This window comes from Trichechus manatus, unplaced genomic scaffold (genome assembly GCF_000243295.1).
Source record: "Trichechus manatus latirostris isolate Lorelei unplaced genomic scaffold, TriManLat1.0 scaffold00207, whole genome shotgun sequence".
Classification (NCBI taxonomy): Eukaryota; Metazoa; Chordata; class Mammalia; order Sirenia; family Trichechidae; genus Trichechus; species Trichechus manatus.
Genome location: NW_004444143.1, coordinates 3,175,358 through 3,185,797, shown reverse-complemented (window position 1 = coordinate 3,185,797; position 10,440 = coordinate 3,175,358). Strand labels below are relative to the sequence as shown.

At 60.6% G+C, this 10,440-nt stretch overlaps 1 protein-coding gene across 1 annotated transcript in view; it reads left to right on the top strand.

Annotated features, from left to right (window-relative positions):
• Window positions 1-9,922, top strand: part of CAPN12 (calpain 12) — a 10,351-nt gene extending 429 nt beyond the window's left edge. Inside the window, exons 2-21 of the mRNA XM_004388140.1 lie at window positions 379-448; window positions 899-1,017; window positions 1,215-1,348; window positions 2,158-2,326; window positions 3,049-3,123; window positions 3,202-3,287; window positions 3,366-3,440; window positions 4,194-4,357; window positions 4,447-4,685; window positions 5,129-5,140; window positions 5,388-5,596; window positions 5,771-5,813; window positions 5,899-5,958; window positions 6,387-6,444; window positions 6,863-6,933; window positions 7,028-7,090; window positions 7,478-7,556; window positions 9,563-9,679; window positions 9,755-9,813; window positions 9,896-9,922. Of these exons, the coding sequence (XP_004388197.1) occupies window positions 379-448; window positions 899-1,017; window positions 1,215-1,348; window positions 2,158-2,326; window positions 3,049-3,123; window positions 3,202-3,287; window positions 3,366-3,440; window positions 4,194-4,357; window positions 4,447-4,685; window positions 5,129-5,140; window positions 5,388-5,596; window positions 5,771-5,813; window positions 5,899-5,958; window positions 6,387-6,444; window positions 6,863-6,933; window positions 7,028-7,090; window positions 7,478-7,556; window positions 9,563-9,679; window positions 9,755-9,813; window positions 9,896-9,922 (1,929 nt within the window). The remainder of the gene's footprint in view (window positions 1-378; window positions 449-898; window positions 1,018-1,214; window positions 1,349-2,157; window positions 2,327-3,048; window positions 3,124-3,201; window positions 3,288-3,365; window positions 3,441-4,193; window positions 4,358-4,446; window positions 4,686-5,128; window positions 5,141-5,387; window positions 5,597-5,770; window positions 5,814-5,898; window positions 5,959-6,386; window positions 6,445-6,862; window positions 6,934-7,027; window positions 7,091-7,477; window positions 7,557-9,562; window positions 9,680-9,754; window positions 9,814-9,895) is intronic.
• The last annotated feature ends 518 nt before the right edge of the window (window positions 9,923-10,440 follow it).

Below are 10,440 nucleotides of genomic sequence, written 5' to 3'. Positions count from 1 at the left end.
GGGTCTGAGGTAGGAGGGGCTGGGGGCTGGACTCCTGGGTCTGAGGGAGGAGGGGCTGGGAACCTGGACTCCTGGGTCTCAGGGAGGAGGGGGCTGGGGGTTGGACTCCTGGATCTGAGGGAGGAGGGGGCTGGGGGCCTGGACTGAGGGAAGATGGGGTCTCTGTGGGACCTGCTAAGAGCAGACTCAGCCATGCTGGGTCCAGGGAGGTCCAGGAAAGCCAAAGTCCTGCCCACAGGCTTTACGAGGCCTTTCATGTGTTGGAGGCCCTCATTACTCTGGAGGAATGGAGGGCAGGAAGGACCCAGGCATCTGACTTCCCAGTTTCCCTTCCCTCCCTATCCTGGGCTGAAGCCTGGAATCCCCTGCCACCCCCAGGAGTTTTGCACTGAGCCCCAGTTCATCTGTGAGGACATGAGCCGGACAGACGTGTGTCAGGGGAAGCTAGGTGAGACTCCTGAAGCCATCTTGAATCCCCAGACCCAGCAAGATGCAGCTGGGACCCTGATAGCTCTGCCTGTGGGTCATGCCCTCTGCCCCTCGGTCCCCCCTCTCTCTGCCCCTCTGTCCCCACCTCTTCCTCTCAGTCTCCCCCTCTCTGCCCCTCAGTCCCCCTTTCCCTGCCCCTCAGTCCCTTTCCCTGACCCTGTACCCCCCTTCCCTGACCCTGTCCCCCCTTTCCCTGACCCTCTCCCCCTTTCCCTGCCCCTCTGTCCCCCTCTCCCTGCCCCTCAGTCCCCCTTTCCCTGCCCCTCAGTCCCCCCTTTCCCTGACCCTGTCCCCCCTTTCCCTGACCCTGTCCCCCTTTCCCTGCCCCTCTGTCCCCCTCTCCCTGCCCCTTGGTCTCCCCTCGGTCCCCCTCCTGTCGTCCATACCCAGTCCCAGCCTCTCCCCCCAGGTAACTGCTGGTTCCTCGCGGCTGCTGCCTCCCTCACTCTGTCCCCCCGACTCCTGTACCGGGTGGTCCCCCCTGGACAGGGTTTCCAAGATGGCTACGCAGGCATCTTCCACTTCCAGGTAGGGCCCAGTTCCTTTGCCTGTGCCTCAGTTTCCCCCATGGTGATGTGGATTTCATAGTTGAGACTGTCCCCCGGGGACTGTAATTCTTGGACTCTGGGATGGGCACAGGAGGGTCAGGGGTCAGAGGTTGAGGCCCAGGCAGGGGTAGAGGTCGGAAGCCAAGCCAGGGCCCTGCCCACCCCTCTTCCTGCCAGCTCTGGCAGTTTGGCCACTGGGTGGACGTCGTGGTGGACGACAGGCTGCCCGTGCACAAGGGGAAGCTGATGTTTGTGCACTCGGAACAGCGGAACGAGTTCTGGGCCCCACTGCTGGAAAAGGCCTATGCCAAGTGAGAACCCCAACCCCCCAGTGGCAACCTCATATCCCATGAGCAAGGCCCAAGCTGTGTGGGACCCCTAGAATCCCCCAGAGCACCCAGAGCCCCCCAGGACCCCCAGAACCCCAAGAACTCAACTTCTGAAATCCTCCAAACACAGCTCTGAACCCCTCAGACACCCCAATAATCCCAAATGTCACAGCCCCCAGGGTCCCAACGTTACCCCAGCCTTGAGGACCCCCAAATCTTACACATCTCCCACCATCAACATTTTCCACAAAACATCCCTAGAGACCCAGCAAGCACCCATAATTCTTAAGGACCCAGAAGTCACATTCATCATGCCCGGAACTCAACACATCTAAGGTGTATCCCCTCAGGGGACCTGTAACATCAGACCATCTCTCCTGCCCATCCAGAAACCCAAAGCACCCCAAAATATTGAGTGCAATCTCTGGAATCCTCAAATATTTGTCATGGTCTGTCCCATGACACTGAAGTCCTGGCAAAACCCCCATAGAGATGACCCTCAAATCGGACATCTCCCAGTGATGCAGACATCCCCAGGCCCCCAGAATTCTGGCATAGCTCTCCCGTAACCCCCACATCACACAGTCCCTGTGGTCCCAGTGACCATAGACCCAATCTCCAAGGACTTCCTGAGTACCCCATAGTCCCTACTCCATGAGACCGCAAATTTCAGGGGTAGCCCCTAGAGATTCCACACGCTGAAGACCCAACTAGAGGCCCCTCAAATCCCAGGGACTTGCCTGAGACACTCACACATGCTTCAGACCCCCACCCCAGACCTGCTCCCACAGGCTCCACGGCTCCTATGAGGTGATGCGTGGCGGCCACATGAATGAGGCTTTCGTGGACTTCACTGGGGGCGTAGGTGAGGTGCTCCACCTGGGGCAAAACATCCCGGGCCTCTTCACCACCCTGCGCCATGCCCTGGCCAAGGAGTCCCTTGTGGGGGCCACTGCTCTGGTGAGAGTCGGACATCCGTGCAGACCCCCACCAGGACCAGAGCACATTCAGGAGTGGGGGGAATGGGGGTGGGGTGCTGTGTCTCTCTTTTCAGCTTCTGCTGTTGGCTTCTTTTCTCTCACAAATCCAAGTGGAGCAAGTCAAATGGAAATCTATTTGCTTTCATAAGTGGATTGGCTTCAGGTACAGCTGGATCCAGGTGCTCAGAGGATGTTATCGAGTGTGTTTTTCTAATCTTAGTTCTCAGGCAGGCTTTCTCCCCTCATGGGCACAAAGGAGGCCTCCACAGCTGCAAGTACTTCCCACCACCCCAGGAGTTTAAAAAAAAAAAGTGCCTCTTCCTGAAAATTTTAGTCAAAGTCTCAGGATTGATTCTCACGGGTTCAGCTTAGGTCAAGTGCTCACCTGTGACCCAATCACACACTCATTCATTCACTGAGTTCATCTAACTCATTCATTCATTGACTTAATTCTCTACTCAGTTACTGAACCTCTATCTTTTCTCTCTCTCTGCTCTCTTGTCTGTCTCTCCTCTTCCCATTTATTTTTGTCTTCGTCTCCTTCCCTCTTTTCTCTGTCACCTTCACTCACCAACCCCCGCACCCTCCCTGAACCCTGTGCCATTCATATGGGTGCCTTGGTGGCAGGAAGTTGGGGGGCAGAAAGGCGCAGTCACCCTCCTGCCCGCCACCACGGCCTCACTGTCCCCGTTCTCTGCCCAGAGCAATCGGGGCGAGTACCGCACGGAACATGGGCTGGTGAAAGGACACGCGTACTCAGTTACTGGCACACATAAGGTGAGTATCCCCCCGGGGAGGGGCCGGCAGGGGTGTCCAGGAGCCCCCCACCACCACCACCACTGATGCCTCTGTCAGGTGTCCCTGTGCTTCACCAAAGTGCGCCTGCTGCGGCTGCGGAACCCATGGGGCTGCGTGGAGTGGAACGGGGCCTGGAGCGACAGGTGGGACGGGTCTGGGCCGGGCGGGGGGCGGGGGCTGTTGGCCCCGCCCGCCCACCTCTCACACACAAGTCTCCTCAGCTGCCCACGCTGGGACACCATGCCCGCTGAGTGGCGAGATGCCCTAATGGTGAAAAAGAAGGACGGCGAGTTTTGGTGAGTTGGGCAGGGTCTTAGCTCCACCTCCCGGAGGGGCCGAATCCCGCTTCAAGAGACATGGGAGAAATTCAGGGCGATGTGTCCTAACAGGGAGGAGCTAGTCGTATTACCATTATTGGTGGTAATTTTGGGGTCAGGTTCTATCTGGGGGAGTCGAGAATTAGTAATACTAGGAGAATCTGGAACCAGTGGTGCCACGGAAGAAAGGCCTGGTGGTTTGCATCTGTAAGCATCACAGCCAAGAAAACCCTACGGAGCTGTTCTACTCTGTCACATGGGGTTGCCATGAGTCAGAATCGACTCGGCAGCAGTGGGTGTGGTTTCTTGGTTTGGAGGGTTGACGACAAATAGGTCATATTTAGGGCAGTTGAGGGAGGCTTGGTGATATCTGGGGCATTTCTTGAGGCGGCAACACTGAGGGACTGAAGGATAGTTGTTGATAATTAAGAGTCTGAAGGTCTTGATATTTGGGGCTGAAGGCAATCTGGCAATATTTAGCAGGGGAGTTTGTGGATCTTGGCCATTTGGGGGGCACTTCTGGGGACTTGGAGAAATCTGGGAGAGTTGGAGGGCTCAGTGATTTGGGGGTTGTTTCTGGAGACATGGTAATATTCGGGGGAGGCTAACGAGTGTTTGGTAATATTTTGGGAATGGGGGCTGCTTTGCTATTTGGGAGCTTCTTCCTGGGGTCTTGAGGTGTTTGGGGGAGCTGGGGGGAGCTGGGCCGGCCTGACCACCTGCTGTGTCCAGGATGGAGCTGCAGGACTTCCTTCGCCACTTCGACATGGTCCAGATCTGCTCGCTCAGCCCTGAGGTGCTGGGCCTCAGCCCGGCAGGGGGCGGCTGGCATATCCACACCTTCCAAGGCCGCTGGGTGCGAGGCTTCAATTCCGGGGGGAGCCAGCCTGGTGCCGGTGAGGCCTGGCGGGGACCCTGCAAGGCAAGCAAGGGGCGAGGGGGGCTGCGGCTGGCCAGGTAACCCCATTTCTTTCTCCCCCACTAGCAACCTTCTGGACCAACCCTCAGTTCCGGCTGACGCTGCTGGAGCCCAATGAGGAGGAGGAGGACCAGGACGAGGACCACTCGGGTCCATGGGGGGTCTGGGGGGCGGCAGGGATGCGGGGCCCAAAGAGAGAGGGCATCCCCAAGTGCACTGTCCTCCTGTCTCTCATCCAGCGAAACGCGCGGCGCCTGAGGGCCCAGGGCCTCACCTACCTCACCGTGGGCTTCCACGTGTTCCAGGTGAGGGCCAGGGCCAAGGCCCAGGGGCTGAGCCCTGGAGGGCAGGGGGCGAATCCGAGGTGGGTCAGGAAGACACTGGTGGCGGGGGGCAGAGAAGGGAGAGGGACTGAGGAAATCACAGGGAGGGTCAGGGAGAAACTGAGGGGTTAGCGAGGGGGCAGAGAGAGGTGGGGGTCAGTGGGCGGGCGCGGATGAGGAGTCAGGGAGGAATCCGAGAAAGGTCGAGCGGCTGAGGATCAGGCAAAGAAGGGACTGAGGGCGCAGAGCCAGGCGGGAAGTGTCAGAGAGGGGCTAAGTCAGGGGCTGAGTGAGAAGCAGACTGGGAGAAAGGGAAGGTCTGAGAGGTGAGGAAGGTGAGGAGGTGTGGAGGGGGCAGGGAGGGGACTGCGAGGTGCGGCCACCTCGCCCCAGCCCCTGACTCCCCTTGCTCCTCCTTCTCACAGATTCCAGAGGAGGTGGGTCTCAGTGGGATCCCCATATCCCAGTTCCTGAACTAGCCCTGGAGGCTTGGACAACCTGCGCTGGTGGGGGGTGCGGGGTCCAGGGCAGGGAGGCAGGGTCCGGCCCTGGGGCGAGCTTGGGGTGCTGCGTGGGAGGGGGCGGATTTGGGCGGGGTGCGGTGGTTTGGAGGGCTGGGCTGGGGTGAACTTGGGGGTCGTGGTCATGCCTGGGCGCGCGCCCCCCTCGTGCCCGCTCCCCCAGCTGCTGGGCCTCTGGGACTCCCCGCGCAGCCGCGCGCTCCTGCCGAGCCTGCTGCGCGCCGACCGCTCGCCCTTCTGCGCGCGCCGCGACGTAAGCCGCCGCTGCCGCCTGCGGCCGGGCCACTACCTGGTGGTGCCGAGCACCGCCCGCGCCGGCGACGAGACCGACTTCACGCTGCGCATCTTCTCCGAGCGCCGCCACACGGCCGTGTGAGCCCCACCCCGGCCGCGTAAAACCCGCACAGACCAGCCCAGAGCCCCCGCGGCCCCGCTTCCAGAGCCCCCCGCCCCGCCCACTTCCCCGCCGAAGGCCGCCCCGCCCCGCCCAGCGGCCCCCGCGGTCGAGCGATCAGCCTCGCCTCAACATCTCCCTGTCATCTGCAGGGAGATCGATGACGTGATCAGCGCCGACCTGGAGGTCCTCATGGTGAGGGGCTGCTCCGGGAGCGCGCGACCGCGGTGCGGAGGTGGGGGGTCCTCTGGGCCAGAACTAATCTCCCCCCACCCGACAGGTCCCCTCCGTGCCCCTGGAGCTAGGCTTGGAGCAGCTGTTTCGGGAGCTGGCCGGAGAGGTGACGTGGGGGCCATGGCTGAGGTGTTCTCGCCCCTCGCCCTGCGTGCTTACATCACGTGACCTTCCCTGCCCCAGGGCCTTTGCGCAGCCTGTGCCCTCGGCCTGGAATGCCCTCTCCTCTCCCTTCACACTTGCTGGGGCTGAGGCCTGGTCTTTCTAATGAGGCCTTCTCCGTTAGCCCTCTCTGTCCCCTCCCAGAGCTGGGTTCCTACAGCCCAGGGTCCCCCGATCACAGTCCTGACCACTTGGGGCTGCCACTTCCTGGGGATGGGTCCCTCTCCCCTCCTGACTCTGAGCTCTGAGAGGGTAGGCCAGGGCTCTCTGTCACTGCCGTGTCCCCGAAGCGCCCAGCACAGGGCGGGCCCAGAACACTTTGTGGGCTGACTTTACCAGGAGTGGTCCCACAACCGGCCTCTCCCTGACCAGGAGGAAGAGCTCGATGCCCCCCAGCTGCAGGTCTTATTAAGCATTGCCCTGGAGCCCGGTGAGTTGTGGGGGTGGGGGGTGGGGGGTGGGACCAGGGGACCGTCTTGGCCAGGGGTCCTTGCAACCAGAACTGAACCCCTTGGTGCCCCGTGTGCTAGCCTTAATCCATCATCCTGCTGGGAGGCCACAGTTGCGGGTCCTGTGGCAGGACCTGTGGCCAGGGTCATGCCACTCACAAGCTAGTGAGAGGCTGGGAGCGTAGCGGTTGGGAGCTGACTCAGAACCACCCTGTCTGGGTTCAAGTCCCAGTCTTTCTAGTTACAGCAGTCAGCTGGGCACTGTGTGCCTCAGTTTCCCATCTATACGGCAGGGATGGCATCAGTGCCTACTTCAGAGTTAACACCTCTCAAAGCGCTCACAACGGCCAGCTCCCAGGATGTGCTGAGTTTTGAGGGTTTTTTTTCCCCCTCATATAGTCAGAGCTCATGCCCGGAACCCTGGTGAGATCCGAATCAGAACCTGCGAGCACCTGCTGCAGTGCTTTGGGGTACACAAGGACAGTGCCTGGGCTGGGGTGGTGTGGGTTGGGGCTCTGCTCCCCTTCTAGGGACACTCAGCTTAACCGATGCCCTCTTCCCCAGCACGGGCGAAGCCTGGCCCTGCCCCACTTCCAGCAGCTCTGGGGCCGCCTGCTGGAGTGGCAGGTAAGGTGAGGCTGGGTGCGGCTGCCTCCTTCTGGAGGAGGGGCACCTCTACTAATAGGCTAGCGGGCCCCAGAGGACAAGCAGGGACTGGACCACCCCACGCTGATGTGGGGGGACCAGGCTATGACGTCCCTGCCCTGCCACCTCTCTGGCCCCTCTATGGGACTCAAGCACGGGCCCTGGCCTTGGAGTTACTGTCTTACAGATTGGGAAGCAGAGGCCCATAGTGGCTAAACGGCTTGCCCAGGATTCACAGACGGGAAGAAGGGAGCTGGGATAGGAGCACAGGCAGCCTGGCTTCCAAGGGCCCTTTTTCAGCTCTCCTCAGGGTGCTCAGTTACTGCTCAAAGGCCTCGGGGTGGCACTGACCCCTGCCTCCCTGCCCAGGCCACATTTGACAAGTTTGACGAGGACGCCTCGGGAACCACGAACTCCTATGAGCTGCGGCTGGCGCTGAACGCGGCAGGTGTGGACAGATCCCTGCGGGGTGGGTGCTGGGATGGGCCCTGCTCCCCCTCCGCCCCGTCCTCAGCCCCGCTGCCCACTCGGCTGTGGCCATAAGACCACACCTTAGCTGCCGTCAGTGACCGGCAGGGACTGTGACTCTGACAGGCCAAATGGCAGGGCCCCTCAGTGTGGGGGCCAGGGCATGAGGAACTAGGAGGGACACCTGCCCAACTCAGTCATTCTTTGTTCCACAACGTCTCCTGAGCATCTGCTCTGCTCTCTGCAAGTGCTGGGGGGTCAGTGGTGACCAGAAGCCCTTCTCTGACCTCACAGGGGCCAACAGCCACCAACTGGCAGTGACAGCCCCACAGGGGTCAGGCATATAGAGGAGGGGCCTGGTGCTTTGTGCTGGGGGGTGTCCAAGAGGGCTTCCTGGAGGAGGCGTGTATGATGAGTAGGGGTGCTCTGAGCCAGGAGGACAAGAGTGCTCTGGGCAGAGGGGATGTCATGTGCAGAGGCGGTGAGACAAAGTGGAAGGACTGAGTGGAGAGATGGGGGAGGGGGAGATGAGGGGCAGGTCTGCAGGGGCCACCAGGCAGCTGGGGGCATTGGGGGACCCTGCGGAGGGTGAACTACGAGGGCCTGGTAACCTCAGTGAGGCGTCTTATGAGCACAGGGGACCCCAGGCCGGATCCCCACACCTGGCAGCACAGAGCACATGTGTCTCGAGTGTGCTGTTTCTCTGAAAGTAAATGGGAGCCCCGGAGGAGCAGCTGAGGCCTTCCACCCGGTCTGGCCAGGTTCCCCCACAGCCCTGGGCACAGCACCCCCACCCCTGTACCCAAGGGCAGGTGAAGGCCAGAGGGTGACTCGTGGTAGGATACACAGCCAGGGTTAGGCCACAGGCCCCCGGCCTCCTCAAGACTGCTAAATGGCTCCCAGGACAGGGCGCAGCGGGAATGGCACTCGATGTCGCTGTTGTTGGGTGCCCTCGCGCCCACTCCGACTCCCAGCGACCCCATGGTACTGAATAGAACTGTCCCATAGAGCTTTCTAGGCTGTACTCTTTATGGGAGCACATTACCAGGTCTTTCTTCCACATTGCCGCTGGGTGGGTTCAAACTGCCAACCTTTTGGTTAGCAGCTAAGCGCTTAACCGTTGCACCACCAGGGCTCCTTAAGGGCCCTCAATAAGTGTTTGTTAAATGGTGAATGGATGCACAGAATAGGGTGCAAAGGCGGGCTTTGGGAGGCAGCGGAAGCTCAGGAAATTATTCCGAGAACTATTTATCTGGGTGTGTGGGGGCAGAGAAGGAGAGTGCCAAAGGTCACCTGGGACCTGCAAGGTGTCAAGAACCACCTTATGAGGCTTTTAAGTACCTCTGTTGAGATTCTGGATGAGGCCAGTGGCACAGTGGTTAAAGCACTCGGCTGCTAACTGCAAGGTCAGTGGTTCAAACCCACCACGCTGCTCCAAGGGAGAAAGATGTGGCAGTCTGCTTCTGTTGAGATTTACAGCCTTGGAAACCCTATGGGGGAGTTCTACTCTGTCCTGTAGGGTTGCTGCGAGTCGGAATCGACTTGATGGCAGTGGGTTTGGTTTTTTGGTGGGTACTGAGATTCCACATCAGAGACGATGAAATAAAGAGAAAGGGATTCCATGGGGGCTGCCCGGAAACCGTCCCCAGTGTCCACAGGCAAGGAGGAAGTTGTGCAGGATTGAAAGGGATGATGCTGGCATGTGCAGCCCTTGTGTGCCCGGCATGGTTCTGCGTTCTGAGTTTTCGTACAACTCTGTGGGGTCAGGGCTGTCATAATCCCCACTTTATGGGTGAGGACACTGAGGCCCAGGAGTGAGGGGCTTGTTTGTGGTCACATGGCTGAGCTGGGACAGAGCTGGGATTTGAACCCAGGGACAGGTACCCACGAGGGGGGAACAGGCCCCTGTGCTGTCTCAGCTTTTCTTGGGGAGTGAGGGTGGGGGTGCAAGGCTGAGGTGGGGCTCAGAGGTGGACCTCCCCCCAGGCTTCCATCTGAACAACCAGCTGACCCAGGTCCTCACAAGCCGCTACCGGGACAGCCGTCTGCGTGTGGACTTCGAGCACTTTGTGTCCTGCATGGCCCAGCTCACCTGCATCTTCCGTGAGCACCCCCCCAGGTGCGGTGGGGTGGGGACCGGCGGTGGCGGGGTGGAGCTGACTCTGCCTGTCTGCACAGGCCACTGTAGCCAGCACCTGGATGGTGGTGAGGGGGTCATCTGCCTGACCCACAGACAGGTGAGCCAGGGCTGCGGAAGCGGGGCTCTGGGCGGCTGGGGTGGGGAGACCTGCCTCCAGCCCGCTGTCCTCTCTCACCCAGTGGATGGAGGTGGCCGCCTTCTCCTAGGATCTCAGGAGCGAGCGCCTGCTGCTGGGGGCCCACCTTCCCCTCACCCCAGCCCTGGGCCGGGCTTACTCCACAGGGGAAGGTCGGCAGCCCAGTGAAACCACCCCTCTGACTCCTCATCACCCTGCCTGGTCCCGGGGTCTCAAGCTCAGATGTCAAGTGGTTCAGAGCTGGGACTCGCGGCTGGGTGACCCTGTCCCTCCCCGTGCCTCGCTCTCCTTGCTGGTACCGGGATGAGGGCAGCAGGGCCTTCCCCCTGCAGACCACACCAGTCATTCCATGCTGAGTGCCGAGCCCCCAGCCTGGTCTCCAGCAGCACCCTGTTATCACTCAGGGCAGGGGTAGGGACTCCCACACCCCGCCTCCCTGCCCCACGCCCCGCCTCCCCGAGAAGAGGAGGAGACGGGAGAGAGAGAGGACACTTTAGGAACCCTTCTTAAAAATATTACATGTTTTATTATCCTGTCCCCAGAAGGGTGGTTTATCCAGAAACCAAGAAGAAAAAAAAAAAAAAAAAA